We start from the raw sequence: 17044 nt of genomic DNA, 5'->3' as shown, positions 1-17044 counted from the left end.
TCCGATAATAATATTTAAATTCATTAAAATCTATATATATTAGGTTCCCGCACTTTGTGGGCCATAACCTCATAATATCGCCGGTGAGGGGCGGGGAAAATCGGGAAAAGCGATCCTCCCAGATTCTACCTGGATTTGTGCCCGCGTCGTTAATCCTGTGCATAGATAGCGCAAACTCAAAATCGCCCCCATTAAGCCTTCGCACCTACCTCCCATGCATTGCACTCATGTTGCTAACTAAACAGACGTGTGGGGTTAAAGAGCAGTGAACATTTTTCAGAGATGGAGCAACCAAATTTACATCTCAGTTACCACGGAAACAGAACAAGATGAGGGGAGAACCGGGGCGGGTGGGGGAAATGAGAAATTGCACAGAACGAAAACTAAACTAAACTAGGCAGCGGATTGTTCAGGTGTTCATGTTCAAAGATCAGCTTCTTGAATTATGGTTAAATAATTATTAGAATTACATCCATTAACAGTAGAACACAGCATACAGGCAGGAGTAAAAAACCTTTAGAATCTCACTGCCACAGCTGGATCCCAGGAAACCGATAATAGATCATGGAGATGGTTACTTGCCAATTGTTTACATATCTTAGCTCATTTACAGATGACAGTGAGCTGTTTACGGACACCATAATCTCCAACAGCTAAACAGACTGCTGCTATCACTCCCATCCTGCTGTGTTAATGAATGTAGAGTGTTGATCTATTATTACACTCACAATTATCCAGTTTTGTTTCAAGCTGAGCCATGAAACAGCAGCTTTATTTTGCTCAGGACTTCAGGGATGAAATTTTTAATAAAGTTCGAAGTGAAAGTGGAGGGAAAAAAGGGCGATATGGTAGCACAGTGGTTAGCACTGCTGCCTCATAGCATTAGGGTCTCGGGTTCAATTCCGGCCTCGGGTGACTGTCTGTGTGGCGTTTGCACTTTCTCCCCGTGTCTGCGTGGGTTTCCTCCGGGTGCTCAGGTTTCCTCACACAATCCAAAGATGTGCAGGTTAGGTGGATTGGCCATGGTAAATTGCCCCTAAGGTTAGGTTGGATTACGGGGCAGCACGGTGGCGCAGTGGGTAGCACTGCAGCCTCACGGCGCCGAGGTCCCAGGTTTGATATCGGCTCTGGGTCACTGTCCGCGTGGAGTTGGCACATTCTCCCCGTGTTTGCGTGGGTTTCGCCTCCACAACCCAAAAATGTGCAGGTTAGGTGGATTGGCCACGCTAAATTGCCCCTTAATTGGAAAAATGAATTGGGTACCCTAAATTTAAAAAAAAGGTGAGGTTGGATTACTGGGTTATCGGGATAGAGTAGAGGGCTTGGGCTTAAAAAGGGTGCTCTTTCCAAGAGCCAGTTCAGAATGGATGGGCTCAATGGCCTCCTTCGCACTGTAGATTCTGTGATTCTGCGGGGAAAGTGTGGGATTCTTCAGCACACCTGTGGTGACCTCAAAGAGCCTCAGAATCCCAGCAAAGCAAGCATCAGTAGTCTTTATAGCGCCTTCCCAAAGTTTCTGCACTGAAGCTATCACTGATAGAATTCACCCCATGTTTAAGCACTTTGGAATTTTTATTTTTAAACACAGCAAGTGGTTATGACCCGGAATGGAATGCCTGACAAAAAGTGGTGGAGACAAGTTTGAAACTACTTCTCACAAAAAGATGAGTAGCTGAGGGGAACAAAAGGTACTGCGAGGCTATGGAAAGGCCGGGGAGCGGCTGATAGGCCTCCTTATGCACTTTTAAGATTTTATGATTGCGCCATCCTGTCAATATACGACCCAACATGAAATCTTATCAATGCAAAGACCTGAGTTAACAGCCACGGCATGATGGCACAGTCCTGTCTGTGATTTGTATGGTGGCTGACTGCGCGAGGGCAGTGTGGGAGATCCCGCTTCAGGTTATTTTCAGGCGTGTGTGGTTTCCACTGTGTGGTAGTATGTATTGGGGGTCATGTGGGGCTGGAAGCCCTAATGTCATTGGCTGACAGATCCCGGGTCCTGGTTGGCCGTTGACCTCATACTCCGCCCTGAAGGCGAAGTATAAGAAGCCGGTGCCTTCCCCCGCAGGCCAGTTTACTATCGGGCTGCTGGGGAACAGACACGCTTAATAAAGCCTCATCGACTTCACTCTATTCGTCTCACGGAGTCATTGTGCGCCACACACTGTCCATGCTGCAGCTGACGGCCCATCCTTTGACTCTATTAACTCATGGTTTTCTCCAGGTCTTGGTGTCAGAATGTCCCGAGACTGGGATGAGAAACAAGTTCCAGCCAGTTCCCCATCTGTAGCATGCTGCGTCAAGTAGGGATGAACTGTGGAACTGTGGAAAGGTTGTGGCATCCCCATACAGTGGCGAGCGAAGTGGATGAAGTAAGGGAAAAGACAGCTCTTTAACCAGTCTTTGGCACAAGAAAGCAAAATGCACAGTTTAGAAACTGCATAAGCTGTAGGAAACATTATCTTAGTTAGTACAGATAAATGTTCTTTGCATAAATTCTTTTTGGTTGTTTATTCTTAACTGTAATCTTGTTTTATCGCAGACCCTTTTGTACATGTCAGGTTGTATCAAACAGTGCTGTTGTATAGCAGGGTACTGATTGAACATGCACTTTTTAAAGAGAGCTTTTAAGGGGACATTTCTATAAATCATCATCAACATGTCCTGAATCCTTTACAGCCAAGAAGGCAAGGGCAAGTCTTGCAGTCCTGTTACAGCCAGTGACCCCTTTCCGTAGAACAAGAGATGCCCCATGGGGGAAACATTGACCCACAGGTTCAAGGGATGAAACAAGAGAGACAGAATGAAACAGCACACAGTGCCTAGAGAGACCCATTACTCTCCATTACTCTTTTTTTGAAGCAACGCTCCATCACAGAACATAATTTGGAATAAATAGGTCTCTAAATAATCCGAAGAAATTTCCACAAAGTTCGAAGTAAACCGTTTGGCTCCTTTGATAGACAGCGCCAGAAAATGAGATAACCTTTGGAGTTGACAACCAGCAATTGGAGATCTGGAGCTATTGCCCACACTTAAGAAAATATGTTCCATTTGTCTGTCGTGAATAAAGAAATAAAACTGCTCAGGACTGCCTTAAATGCCAAGGTCACTGACTGGAGATTTTAATCGAAATGTAAGAGTCTCCTTTTGCTGAGGACAATTAGAGCAACGCTAAGTTCTTTGTTGAAAAGCGGTGATTCATGGACACCATGCTAATGTGAGTGGTTTATTCACAGAGAATGTTCTAACTCTTGAGACAAAGGTCAATCTCTGTCCATTGCCAAATTGGGAACGATTTCTTCATTTTTATACAACTTGAGGAAGAAAGTTTCCCCGATAAAAGGTTGCCTTTAAAAAGATTATCTCCATCACCTTTCCAGATTTTTGACTCCTTTGCCAAAGCAAGAAGATAGAACCATAGAATCATAGAATCCCTACAGTGCAGAAGGAGGCCATTCGGCCCATCACTGCAGCACAATGTAGTACAGTGGTTAGCACAGTTGCTTCACAGCTCCAGGGTCCCAGGTTCGATTCCCGGTTTGGGGCACTGTCTGTGCGTAGTCTGCACGCTCGCCCTGCGTCTGCGTGGGTTTCCTGCGGGTGCTCCGGTTTCCTCCCACGGTCCAAAGGTGCGCAGGTTAGATGGATTGGCCATGCTAAATTGCCCTTAGTGTCCAAAAAACGTTAGGTGGGGTTACGAGGATAGGGTGGAGGTTTGGGTATGGAGTTGAGGTATGGGCTTAGGTAGGGTGCTCGTCCCAGGGGCCAGTGCAAACTTGATGGGCCAAATGGCCTCCGCCTGCACTGTAAATTCCATGATTCTGTGAAGTCTGCACTGATCCTTTGAAAGAGCACCCCACCTAGGCCCATTTCTGTGCACTATCCCTGTAACCCCACATCCCTGGACACTAAGGGGTAATTTTATCATGGCCAATCCAGCTAACCTGCACATCCATGGACCTTGGCATGGGGTGGGGGTGGGGCTCGCTCTTGACTTCCACAGGCAGCCCTATTATTTGAAAAAAACTAGAATTCAGGCCACCTGAACCTTGGATGACTAGTGATATTGTAGGCCTCGTCAAAAAGAAAAAGGAGGCATTTGTCAGGGCTAAAAGGCTGGGAACAGACGAAGCCTGTGTGGCATATAAGGAAAGTAGGAAGGAACTTAAGCAAGGAGTCAGGAGGGCTAGAAGGGGTCATGAAAAGGCATTGGCAAATAGGGTTAAGGAAAATCCCAAGGCTTTTTACACTTACATAAAAAGCAAGAGGGTAGCCAGGGAAAGGGTTGGCCCACTGAAGGATAGGCAAGGGAATCTATGTGTGGAGCCAGAGGAAATGGGCGAGGTACTAAATGAATACTTTGCATCAGTATTCACCAAAGAGAAGGAATTGGTAGATGTTGAGTCTGGAGAAGGGGGTGTAGATAGCCTGGGTCACATTGTGATCCAAAAAGACGAGGTGTTGGGTGTCTTAAAAAATATTAAGGTAGATAAGTCCCCAGGGCCGGATGGGATCTACCCCAGAATACTGAAGGAGGCTGGAGAGGAAATTGCTGAGGCCTTGACAGAAATCTTTGGATCCTCGCTGTCTTCAGGGGATGTCCCGGAGGACTGGAGAATAGCCAATGTTGTTCCTCTGTTTAAGAAGGGTGGCAGGGATAATCCCGGGAACTACAGGCCGGTGAGCCTTACTTCAGTGGTAGGGAAATTACTGGAGAGAATTCTTCGAGACAGGATCTACTCCCATTTGGAAGCAAATGGACGTATTAGTGAGAGGCAGCACGGTTTTGTGAAGGGGAGGTCGTGTCTCACTAACTTGATAGAGTTTTTCGAGGAGGTCACTAAGATGATTGATGCAGGTAGGGCAGTAGATGTTGTCTATATGGACTTCAGTAAGGCCTTTGACAAGGTCCCTCATGGTAGACTAGTACAAAAGGTGAAGTCACACGGGATCAGGGGTGAACTGGCAAGGTGGATACAGAACTGGCTAGGCCATAGAAGGCAGAGGGTAGCAATGGAGGGATGCTTTTCTAATTGGAGGGCTGTGACCAGTGGTGTTCCACAGGGATCAGTGCTGGGACCTTTGCTCTTTGTAGTATATATAAATGATTTGGAGGAAAATGTAACTGGTCTGATTAGTAAGTTTGCAGACGACACAAAGGTTGGTGGAATTGCGGATAGCGATGAGGACTGTCTGAGGATACAGCAGGATTTAGATTGTCTGGAGACTTGGGCGGAGAGATGGCAGATGGAGTTTAACCTGGACAAATGTGAGGTAATGCATTTTGGAAGGGCTAATGCAGGTAGGGAATATACAGTGAATGGTAGAACCCTCAAGAGTATTGAAAGTCAAAGAGATCTAGGAGTACAGGTCCACAGATCACTGAAAGGGGCTACACAGGTGGAGAAGGTAGTCAAGAAGGCATACGGCATGCTTGCCTTCATTGGCCGGGGCATTGAGTATAAGAATTGGCAAGTCATGTTGCAGCTGTATAGAACCTTAGTTAGGCCACACTTGGAGTATAGTGTTCAATTCTGGTCGCCACACTACCAGAAGGATGTGGAGGCTTTAGAGAGGGTGCAGAAGAGATTTACCAGAATGTTGCCTGGTATGGAGGGCATAAGCTATGAGGAGCGGTTGAATAAACTCGGTTTGTTCTCACTGGAACGAAGGAGGTTGAGGGGCGACCTGATAGAGGTATACAAAATTATGAGGGGCATTGACAGAGTGGATAGTCAGAGGCTTTTCCCCAGGGTAGAGGGGTCAATTACTAGGGGGCATAGGTTTAAGGTGAGAGGGGCAAAGTTTAGAGTAGATGTACGAGGCAAGTTTTTTACGCAGAGGGTAGTGGGTGCCTGGAACTCACTACCGGAGGAGGTAGTGGAGGCAGGGACGATAGGGACATTTAAGGGGCATCTTGACAAATATATGAATAGGATGGGAATAGAAGGATACGGACCCAGGAAGTGTAGAAGATTGTAGTTTAGTCGGGCAGTATGGTCGGCACGGGCTTGGAGGGCCGAAGGGCCTGTTCCTGTGCTGTACATTTCTTTGTTCTTTGTTCTTTGTTCTTATTTACTGTCATGATATTAGAGTAATTGTGACTGCAGTATTAGATATAATACAGTACATTCGGTACCTCTGTACTTCATTGGGTCACCTGAACTGCAGGTCAGAGGCCTGATAGCGCATGTAACTGCAAGTTGTAACCTGGCTGCAGGCCAGAAATTGTGTCCATGTTCTGCTCCTAATAAAGTTAGTTTACAATAATGCGACTGGTCATCCTGCAACATAAAAACAGGACATCCCTTTCTTTACTTCCACTGGAAGCCCTATCATTCGAAAAAATCATAAAGAGCAGGCTATTTACCTCCCTCGAAGGTTACCTAGGGTGGGGAGGGGAGGATGTGTGGGCAGGGCTTGATCAGAAAACCGTGGAGAGCGTCTCTGCACTCACTAACTCCACTCCAGCGGTTTTTAAAATTAATAAAAGAAAATCTTTGTTGGCAGGCGTGGCCCTGGTGACATCGACCACTGAGGAATCTATTTTGAAGATTACAACAATGCGTTCATGCAAAGACTGACAGACTCACTCTTCCATCTGATTTTTGTCTTTTGATTTTGCCTCAGTGATCTTCTCCTGACGTTTTTTGTCCATTTTCTTCTTCAATTCTTTCTTCTCCCTGAAGGCAACGATCAAAAAATAAATCTACTTATTTTCACAAATTCCAGCGAGAGATTTAACGACGAAAGTTATAAATGTTGCATGCGAGACTTACTTTTCACAGAGCTCTTTCAGTTTCTTTAACTGATTGGCTTGGCATTCCTCAGCTACCTCGGTGAGTTTTTGCACAAGCTGTGCGAATCAGAAGACACAATTAATTAACAGTGGAATCCTGTGGCAGGGGCACAGAGGTTTTAATTTCCTGTGGTCAAGGGAAATCGCATAATATTTGTACTGTCCGGCATAACACAGGCTAACTTCATCTATTAGTGAAACGTAACTACAATGGGCTAGAATCTGCTGTCAAAATAATGGTAAGGCTAATGTCACTTGCTGTTGTTTATGTTGAAATGACTTAGTGACTTTAGGCGAGGAGCACACGTGCGGTTAAATGTGAACATCCGAAATGTTGCTGTCCAATTTATGCCGTTCTGATTGCTGTTATAGTGCGGGACGCAGTGGTTGCTGAGTGCTTGCTGGGACGGTGAGTGAATTAAAAAAAACTTACCATTGGGGGTTTCCAACTGAATCCTGTCGGAGTGAGGGCAGAGCGTCTGCTGGGTAAGTAATACAGATTTAAATTGTTTGCGCGGGCCCATAACAGCTGATTGCTGTTATAGTTCAGGACGCAGTGGTTGCTGGTTAAGTGTTTTATTTTTACCTGTATTTAAGTTGGGCAGTTGCTAAATCCAAGACACTACACTTGTAGTGCCCCCCACCCTTCCACCTCCTCTAACCTAAGGGGGTGAGTGAATATCAGGTAAGCTCTTGTTTTTCTTGTTTTTACCGCAAATTATCTCGGGGGGATGGCAGGGAAGGCGGTGCAATGTTCCTGCTGCAGAATGTTTGAGGTGAGGGATGCTGTCAGTGTCTCTGTTGATTTCACATGTGGGAAGTGCACCCATCTCCACCTCCTCAGAAACCGCGTTAGGGAACTGGAGCTCGAGCTGGATGAACTTCGGATCATTCGGGAGGCAGAGGTGGTCATAGATAGTAGCTTCAGGGATGTTGTTGCTCCGAAGAATAAAGATAGATGGGTGACGGTGAGAGGGGCTGGGAGGAAGCAGTCAGTACAGGGATCCCCTGTGGTCGTTCCCCTTAGTAACAAGTATACCGCTTTGGATACTGGTGGGGGGGGCCGACTTACCAGGGGTAAGCCATGGTGACCATTTCTCCAGCACTGAGTCCGTCCCTGTGGCTTAGAAGGGAAGGGGGGAGAGCAGGAGAGCAATAGTTATTGGGGACTCGATTGTTAGAGGGACAGATAGACGGTTCTGTGGCAACGAAAGAGACTCACGGATGGTATGTTGCCTCCCGGGTGCCAGGGTCCGTGACATCTCGGACCGTGTTTTCAGAATCCTTAAGGGGGAGGGGGAACAGTCACAAGTCGTGGTACACATCGGTACCAACGACATAGGTAAGAGTAGGGACGGGGATTTAAAACAGGAATTTAGGGAGCTAAGGTGGAAGCTGAGAGCCAGGACAAACCATGTTGTCATCTCTGGTTTGCTGCCAGTGCCACGTGCTAGCGAGTTGAGGAGCAGGAAGAGAGTGCAGATAAACACGTGGCTGCAGGGATAGTGTAGGAGGGAGGGTTTCAGTTACGTGGATAATTGGAGCACATTCTGGGGAAGGTGGGACCTATACAGACAGGACGGTTTGCACCTGAACCAGAGGGACACCAATATCCTGGGAGGAAAAGTTGCTACGGCTCTTCGGGGGGGTTTAAACTAATTTGTCAGGGGGATGGGAAAACGAACTGTAGTCCATAAGCCAGTGTCGAGAGTAGTGAGGTACTGAGGAGGGTATCAAGGTCGCAGGAGTGTACCGGCAGGCAGGAAGGTGGGTTGAAGTGTGTCTACTTTAATGCAAGGGGCATCCGGAATAAGGTAGGTGAACTTGGGAGCGTGGATTGGTACTTGGGACTATGATGTTGTGGCCATTATGGAGACATGGTTAGAACAGGGACAGGAATGGTTGTTGGAAGTTCCGGAGTATAGATGTTTCAGTAAGAGTAGGGAAGGTGGTAAAAGAGGTGGAGGAGTGGCATTGTTAATCAAGGATAGTTTAACGGCTGCAGAAAGGCAGTTCGAGGGGGATCTGCCTACTGAGATAATATGGGCTGAAGTTAGAAATAGGAAAGGAGCGGTCACGTTGTTAGAAGTTTTCTATAGGCCCCCAAATAGCAATAGAGATGTGGAGGAAAAAATTGCAAAGCAGATTACGGATAGGTGTGGAGGTCTCAGGGTAGTTGTCATGGGTGACTTTAACTTTCCAAATATTGATTGGAACCTCTATAGGTCGAATAGTTGGGATTGGGCAGTTTTTGTACAGTGTGCGCAGGAGGGTTTCCTGACACAATATGTGGATAGGCTGACAAGAGGTGGGGCCACATTGGATTTGGTACTGGGTAATGAACCGGGAAAAGTGTTAGATTTTTTTGTGGGAGAGCACTTTGGAGAAAGTGACCACAATTCGGTGTCTTTCACTATTGCAATGGAGAGGGATAGGGCCATACGGCAGGGCAAGGTTTATAATTGGGGGAGGGGTAATATGATGCGATTAGGCAAGAATTAGGGAGCATTAGATGGGAACAGAAACTGTCAGGGAAAGGCACAAATGAAAAGTGGAGCTTGTTCAAGGAACAAATACTGCATGTGCTTAATAGGTATGTCCCTGTCAGGCAGGGAGGAAATGGCCGTGTGAGGGAACCATGGTTCACAAAAGAGGTTGAATGTCTTGTCAAGAGGAAAAAGGAAGCATATGTAAGGATGAGAAAACAAGGTTCATTGGGTCGCTTGAAGGTTACAAGGTAGCAAGGAATGAGCTGAAAAAAGGGCTTAGGAGAACTAGGAGGGGGCATGAGAAGTCCTTGGCGAGTCGGATCAAGGAAAACCCCAAGGCTTTTTACTCTTATGTGAGAAGTAAAAGAATGACCAGGGTGAGGTTAGGGCCGGTCAAGGACAGTAGTGGGAACTTGTGCATGGAGTCAGAAGAGATAGGAGAGGTGTTGAATGAATACTTTTCTTCAGTGTTCACCAAGGAGAGGGGCTATGTTTTTGAGAATGAGAGTGTGATACAGGCGGGTAGGCTGGAGGAGGTAGATGTTCTGAGGAAGGATGTATTAGCAATTTTGAAAAACCTGAGGGTCGACAAGTCCCCTGGGCCAGATGGGATATATCCTAGGATTCTTTGGGAGGCAAGGGATGAGATTGCAGAGCCTTTGGCTTTGATCCTTGGGTCCTCACTGTCCATGGGGATAGTGCCAGAGGACTGGAGAGTGGCGAATGCTGTTCCTCTGTTCAAGAAGGGGAATAGGAATGACCCTGGTAATTATAGGCCGGTTAGTCTTACTTCGGTGGTCGGTAAGTTAATGGAAAGGGTCCTGAGGTATAGGATTAATGACCATTTGGAAAAATGCAGCTTAATCCGGGATAGTCAACACGGATTCGTGAAGGATATGTCTTGCCACACAAATTTGATTGAATTCTTTGAGGAGGTATGTAGATGAAGGAGGGAAGATGTAAGCAAATAATTATATTTTTCATTCAAATACTTTTTATTTGTGCCTTTTGTTTCCTCCTTCTCTTAACCCCTGCTTTCCTCTCCTCTCCATATTCTCTATTTTCCCATCTAACACTGAATTCGGTTCTCCCTCTCAGTGCTTTCTTTGCACATTCCCTAATCCCTAAATCTTATTGCTGAAGGAGATACACAATTGCTTGCCCCGTCCTCTCAGGTCCCAGACACCCCGGGCGGGATTCTCCGCGAAAGGCGCGATGGCCCGATGCCAGCGTCAAAAACGGCGCGAAACACTCCGACGTCGGTCTAACCGGAACGTCGGAAAACCTCCGACCGGCAAGGGGCAGCACCGTCATTGACGCGTCGTCGCAGCATAAAAGACGCCCTCCGCCGGTGACCCGGCATAATGGCCGCCTGCCGTGCAGTGCCGAGGTTCTAGGAGCGCGACATCGAGGCAGTGGAGCAGAGGAGGGAGGCCCTGTACCCCGGACACGGCCGCAGGATCGCACCACAGCTCAGCCGGCGCCTGTGGAGGGAGGTGGCAGAGGCCGTCAGCGCCGCGGCCGTAACAGCCAGGACAGGTATCCAGTGCCACAAGAAGGTCAACTACCTAGTCAAGGCAGCCAGGGTGAGTATTCCCCTCCCCCACCCCACCCCTCCGCCCCAACGATGAGCGGGACAGCCCTAGCTGAAACAGACATGGCTGCACCCACCCACATGTATATGTCTGCCTAACACTGTTGCCCATTATCCCTCCCCCCCCCGCAGGAGAAACGTGCTCATAACAACCGGGAGCGTGAGATGACCGGAGGGGGTCCACCTGAATTGTGCCCCCTCACCGTTCATGAAGAGAGGGCCGTGGACCTTCCAGGCAGACCCGCGGATTGGGAGGATGCGGATGCAGAGGTCGGGGGCGCACCACCAAGTGAGACCCCCCACTGCCTTGACCCCTTTCCCCCTTCCCCCCTTCCCCTATCTCCCCTTCCTCCCATTTCCCCACCCCCCCTTCCCCCCTTTCCTCACCCCCCGTTCCCCCATCCCCCTTCCCCCATCCCCCCTTTCCACATCCCCCCTTCCCCCATCCTCATCTGCGTGTCTAACCATGCATGCTGGATTGTGTATTGCAGGACCAAACGTCGACCCACCAGTTCCTGCAGATGCCGACTGCCCCTAGGACGTGCCAGGGTGCCCACAAGACAGGGATAGATCCGGCCCGTCGGGCATACGCGCCCCTACCCAGTGTCAGGGCGTCCACGAGACAGGGACAGACCCGGCCCGTCAGGCATACGACGCCCCAACCAGTGCCAGGGCGCCCGTGAGCCAGGGATAGACCCGGAGCGTCAGGCATACGACGCCCCCACCCAATGCCAGGGTGCCCACGAGCCAGGGATAGACCCGGAGCGTCAGGTGCACGCCGCCCCCATCCAGTGCCAGTGTGGCAACACTGGTGGGCCGCACCCAGTGACGAGGAGGGCAGCCACAGCAACAGGCCCCCGTCCCAGTCGACCCGGGACACTGACACGCACGACACAAGCATCCAGGAGACCCACATGCAGGACACACCCACCCAGAACACACCCACCCAGGACACACCCACTGACATACAGGACACTGGCACACAGGACACCCACGCACAGGACACTGACACACAGGACACCCACACATAGGACACAACTCCCCAGGACACTGACACCCAGGACATCCACACAGAGGGGACGGACGGACAGGAAACACCACTCCAGGGGACCCCGGACTTCGGGTTCGATGAGGACCTCGACATTACGCCACTGCTATCTCCTACACCCCCCACCATCGCAGAGACACTCACCTCGGTTGGGCACTTTAGCGATGAGGCCTCTGGTACACTAACTGGTGCGCACAACGCAGCCGTTCCGGTACAGCAGGTGGTGGTAGGAGCAGCCGAGGGGCCGGACGGTCGGAGGGCAGCCCGGCGCAGGCAACCATCTGCCGCCCAGATGGGTCCCGGGTTCCTGGAGTTCCCACACCCACCGATAGACCCGATGCAGTCACGGACCCAGGGACAATCGAAGGGGGTGACGGCCGGCTTGCGGCAGCTACAGACGTAGGTGGAGGAGTCCAGGAACAGCGAGCAGTGCCGGTCATGCGTGCCACCCAGGCCGAAATCGCACGGGTGGCGTCCGCGGTGGAGGCAATGGGGGCGATGGTGTCAGACATGGGGAACAGTATGCAAGGCTTGGGGCTTTCCATGCAGTCGGCGTCTGTGGCCCAGGACATGGCTGCCCTCTCACAGGAAGCCATGAGCCAGAGCCAGCAACAGATCGCAGAGGCGCTCAACGCTGTGGCCCAGTCTCAGCAGGTTATGGCGCAGTCCCAGCAGGCCATGGCACAGTCCCAGCAGGCCATGGCCCAGTTTCAGCAGGCCATGGCCCAGTCCCAGCAGGCCATGGCCCAGTCTCAGCAGGCCATCGCTAAGGGCATTGGCGCCATTGCCCAGGTGCTGGCTGGCGTCGCCCAGATACAGACAGGGATGGCCAACTCCCTGAGCTCCATGGCTGCAAACTTGCAAACCCTTGTTGATACCAGGGCGGGCCTCCAGGACTGGCAGCGCCAGGTTCCGGGATGCGTCGGATGCTGGATCCGTTTGCACACCAGACCCATGGTGAGGCCCAGGGGCTATCGGGCACCCCGAGGGACGAGGAGGTGCTGGGGCCCATTCCGGGTCCCCCTGCAGGGGAGGTCGCGGAACACGGCGACACCTCGGACTCTCCCCCTTCCGTCCCGGGTGCATCTGGTGGGCAATGGGCTGGACAGGCTGGCAGTCGCCCGAGCCGCGGCCTGGCCCATCCAGGCCGGGCAGCCCCAGGACACGGCCGCCAAAGGGTCCCTAGTCACAGGGCAGGAATCACAGGAGTCCACCTCCAGCTCTGCTGTACCGTCTGGGGAAGCACCTCGGCGTAGCCGCCCGTAAGGCGAGAAAATTAGACACTGAGTAAGTTGGCACGGGTGCAGGGCACAGATTAGTTATAGGGGCTAGGGCACGTGTATGAACTGTTTGTCATTAAAATCACTTTCACACCTACAGAAGCCGCCTCTGTGTTCTGTCCGATGCGTGCGGGGGTGGGGTGTGAGGTGAGCGCCAGTGTGTGTGAGAGGTGATAGGACATCGGCCTCAGATGTCTGTGCCCCCCCCTCCCCCCGGGTCACCCTCGCCACCCCCTCGGGCAGACAACGGGACCCTGCAGTGTCAAAGCCGCATGCAGGGACGTTCCAGGTGGAGGGTGGTACTGTGGCCATGAGTCAGACATTGTCTAACGATGTCGAGCCCGGAGCTCATCGCAGAGCGGGTTGGCATCATCCTCCATGGCATACAATAGACCCGCTTCCACGGCGATCGTGTGAGCCCTGCCCGTTGTGCCGCAGGTGAATGTGCAATGGAGGGGTGGTGTGCATGCGGGTGATGCGGTGGTGGGCGTGTGAGGGTGGTTGGTGGTGGAAGAGGTGAGGGTGGTTGGTAGTGGATGGGGTGAGGGTGGTAGGCTGGTGCCATACTGTGCTGTCTGTGCCCATACTCGGCGATTCCCACCCCCCCCCTAGTCTGTGAACCGGGCAGCTATCAACCCGTCCCGTGCCTGCTGGCCCAGCCGGTAACGGTGGGCAGCCTGCCGTCCATGTCCAGCCCGTCTGTCCATTACATTGCCCCCATCCTCCTCATCTGGGGAGGCCTGCCCTTTGCGTGTTGCTCCTCTCCCTCCCCCTCCTCTGCCTCCAGCACATCGCCTCTCTGCTGGGCTATGTTGTGCAGGACGCAGCAGGCCACAGCGATGCAGCTGACCCTCTCCAGCGGGTTCTGGAGGGTCCCCCCAGAGCGGTCCAGGCACCTGAAGCGCATCTTCAGCAGCCCAAAGCACCTCTCGACCACACCCCTGGTTGCTGCATGGGCATCGTTGTAGCGGATCTCCACGTCAGTCTGTGGCTTCCTTAGAGGCGTCATCAGCCACGCTTGTCGCCAGCAACCAGCCCCTCAGCCGGGGGTGGCGTCCCTCGAACATGGTGGGGATGAAAGATTGCATCAATACGAATGAGTCATGTACACTGCCCGGGTACCGGGCGCAGACATGCAGGATCCTCATGCGGTGGTCACAGACCACCTGAATGGTCATGGAGTAGGTCCCCTTCCTATTCATGAACACAGCCCTGTTATCAGCTGGTGGCCGCACGGCGACGTGCATCCCATCGATCGCCCCCTGGACCATGGGGAACCCGGCCACGGCAGCGAATCCCGCTGCCCGGGCATTCTGGCTGGCCCGGTCCACAGGGAACTGGATGTAGCGTTCCGCGATGGCGTACAGGGCGTCCGTCACTGCACGGGTGCACCGATGCCTGCGATTTGCCGGACAGGACCCCACTCGGTGACTGGAATGACCCCGTCGTGTAGAAGTTCAGGGCCACCGTATCCTTGACGGCCACCAGGAGAGGGTGTCCTCCCCCAGTGCCATGCGGAGCCAGGTGTGCCATCAGGTGGCAGATATGGGCGACGGTTTCCTGGCTCATCCTGAGTCGCCTCCTGCATGCCCGGTCCGTGAGGTCCTGGTACGATGTGCGGCGCCGGTACACACGGCGTCTCATCGGGCGTCTCAGTCGCCGTGGCACCACCACCTCCTCCTCCTCCTCATCCTGTCGACGGGCGGCCCTCCAGCCTGGGCGGCTGCCACCTGCCTCTCTGTGGCACGCTCCTCTGCGGCAGCCTCCACCGCCTCCCTGGAACGCTCCTGCTCCAGCTCCCCCAGGGCAACATGTAAAAGGGCGGCACCCGCCACGACGGCCATCATCGCTGGGTGATACCCAAACATTAAGTCTGCAAGGGGTGGGTGGTGAGGGGTAGACGACAAATCACCATTGTACATATCCCCCTCCGCAGCCAGGTGCCATGGGCTGCATGGTCGCGACTGTTGCCACCTGGCCAGGCAACCACCCCCCGGCACTCACCCTCCCCAGACTCCCCTGCCCGGCACTCACCCCCTCCCCGGCACACCCTCCCCGGCGCCCCCCCTGCCTTGCACTCACCCTCCCCAGCTCGCACCCCCACCCTCAGCACTCACCCTCCCCAGCCCGCCTCCCCGGCACTCACCCTCCCCAGCCCCCCCTCCCTGGCATTCACCCTCCCAGCCCCCCTCCCCGGCACTCACCCTCCCCGGCACTCACCCTCTCCAGCCTCCCCCTCCCCGGCACTCACCCTCCCCGGCACTCACGCTCCCCGGCACTCACCCTCCCCGGCCCACACCCTCCCCGGCACTCACCCTCCCCAGCTCCCCCCTCCCCGGCACTCACCCTCCCCAGCCCCCCCCTCCCCGGCACCCCCCTGCCCGGCACTCACCCTCCCCGGCACTCACCCTCTCCAGTCCCCCCCTCCCCGGCACTCACCCCCCCCATCCCCGGCGCCCCCCTGCCCGGCACTCACCCTCCCCGGCACTCACGCTCCCCGGCACTCACCCTCCCCGGCACTCACGCTCCCCGGCACTCACCCTCCCCGGCACTCACGCTCCCCGGCACTCACCCTCCCCGGCACTCACCCTCCCCAGCTCCCCCCTCCCCGGCACTCACCCTCCCCAGCGCCCCCCTCCCCGGCACCCCCCTGCCCGGCACTCACCCTCCCCGGCACTCACCCTCTCCAGCCCCCCCCTCCCCGGCACTCACCCTCCCTAGCCCCCCCCTCCCCGGCACCCCTATCCACGGCACTCACCCTCCCCAGCCCCCACCTCTCCCCGGCACTCACCCTCCCGGCACTCACCCTCCCCAGCCCCCGCTGCCCGGCCCTCCCCCTCCCCAGCCCCCCCCCCTCCCCGGCACTCACCCTCCCCAGCCCCCACCTCCCCGGCACTCACCCTCCCCAGCCCCCACCTCCCCGGCACTCACCCTCCGCGGCTCTCACCCTCCTCAGCGCCACCCTGCCCGGCACTCACCCTCCTCAGCGCCCCCCTGCCCGGCACTAACCCTCCCCAGCCCCCCCTCCCCAGAACCCCCCCCCCCCCAGCCCCCCCACCCCCCACCTACGCCCATGCCGTCACTTCTCCGGCGGCCGCCCCACGCCGACCACTACCTCCGCGCCGTTAAATAGGTTGTTTGATTTACCCTGGCATGACTCGTGGTCACGCCGGCGGGACTTCGGCCCATCCGGCCCGGAGAATTGGAGCAGCCCCGGGGCCCATAGCGTCACGCCGGCCCTCGCTATTCTGTGAGGCGTGCGGCGCGATTCCCGTCGGCGTGAATGTTTGGCTGCCGGAGAATATCGCGGGCGGTGTCGGAGCGGCGGGGCGCGATTCACGCCGCCCCCCCCCAGCGATTCTCCGACCTGGCGGGGGGTCGGCGAATCCGGTCCCCCGTCTCCCGCACTGCCCTGTTATCAACTCGGGCTTTCAGTAACTTATCAGGCAATACTGTTTTGGGACCACAATGTCACATGACACATGGTAGTTAGGAGTCTCGGAAGAATCATTTGGGTTAAAATTCTCTTCAGGAAACTAAAGGAACAAAGTTCCTGGGCGGGATTATCTCAGCCCGGGTCCTGGCTGGAGAATCCCCCCGACCGTTGCGGATCGCGCCACGCCGCCCTGATCCCGGCACGTGATTCTCCGCAAAGCGTGGTTGGTGCGCCGCCGGTCGGGGGCCGCTCTACATGACCCCCCCCCCCCGCCGATTCTCATCCCGGGATGGGCCGAGCGGCCGTCGTAAAATAGCCGAGTCCAACAGGCGCCGTCCACATCTGCTCTAAGCCGGCGGGAACTCGGCGTGGAAGGGTTGGGGGGCGGC

General features: G+C 54.0%; 1 protein-coding gene across 6 annotated transcripts in view; it reads right to left on the bottom strand.

The window, feature by feature from the left end:
• plcb1 (phospholipase C beta 1) overlaps nucleotides 1–17044 on the bottom strand; it is a 1179298-nt gene that overhangs the window by 107390 nt on the left and 1054864 nt on the right. For all 6 annotated transcript variants that reach the window (XM_072506091.1, XM_072506102.1, XM_072506120.1 and 3 more), the window contains 2 exons: nucleotides 6789–6865; nucleotides 6603–6692 (listed from right to left, as the gene is read on the bottom strand). In XM_072506091.1, coding sequence (XP_072362192.1) covers nucleotides 6603–6692; nucleotides 6789–6865 — 167 coding nt within the window. The remainder of the gene's footprint in view (nucleotides 1–6602; nucleotides 6693–6788; nucleotides 6866–17044) is intronic.

Source organism: Scyliorhinus torazame, chromosome 1 (genome assembly GCF_047496885.1).
Source record: "Scyliorhinus torazame isolate Kashiwa2021f chromosome 1, sScyTor2.1, whole genome shotgun sequence".
Lineage (NCBI taxonomy): Eukaryota > Metazoa > Chordata > Chondrichthyes > Carcharhiniformes > Scyliorhinidae > Scyliorhinus > Scyliorhinus torazame.
The sequence above is the reverse complement of the archived record's forward strand: the minus strand, read 5'-3'. Positions and strand labels throughout refer to the sequence as shown.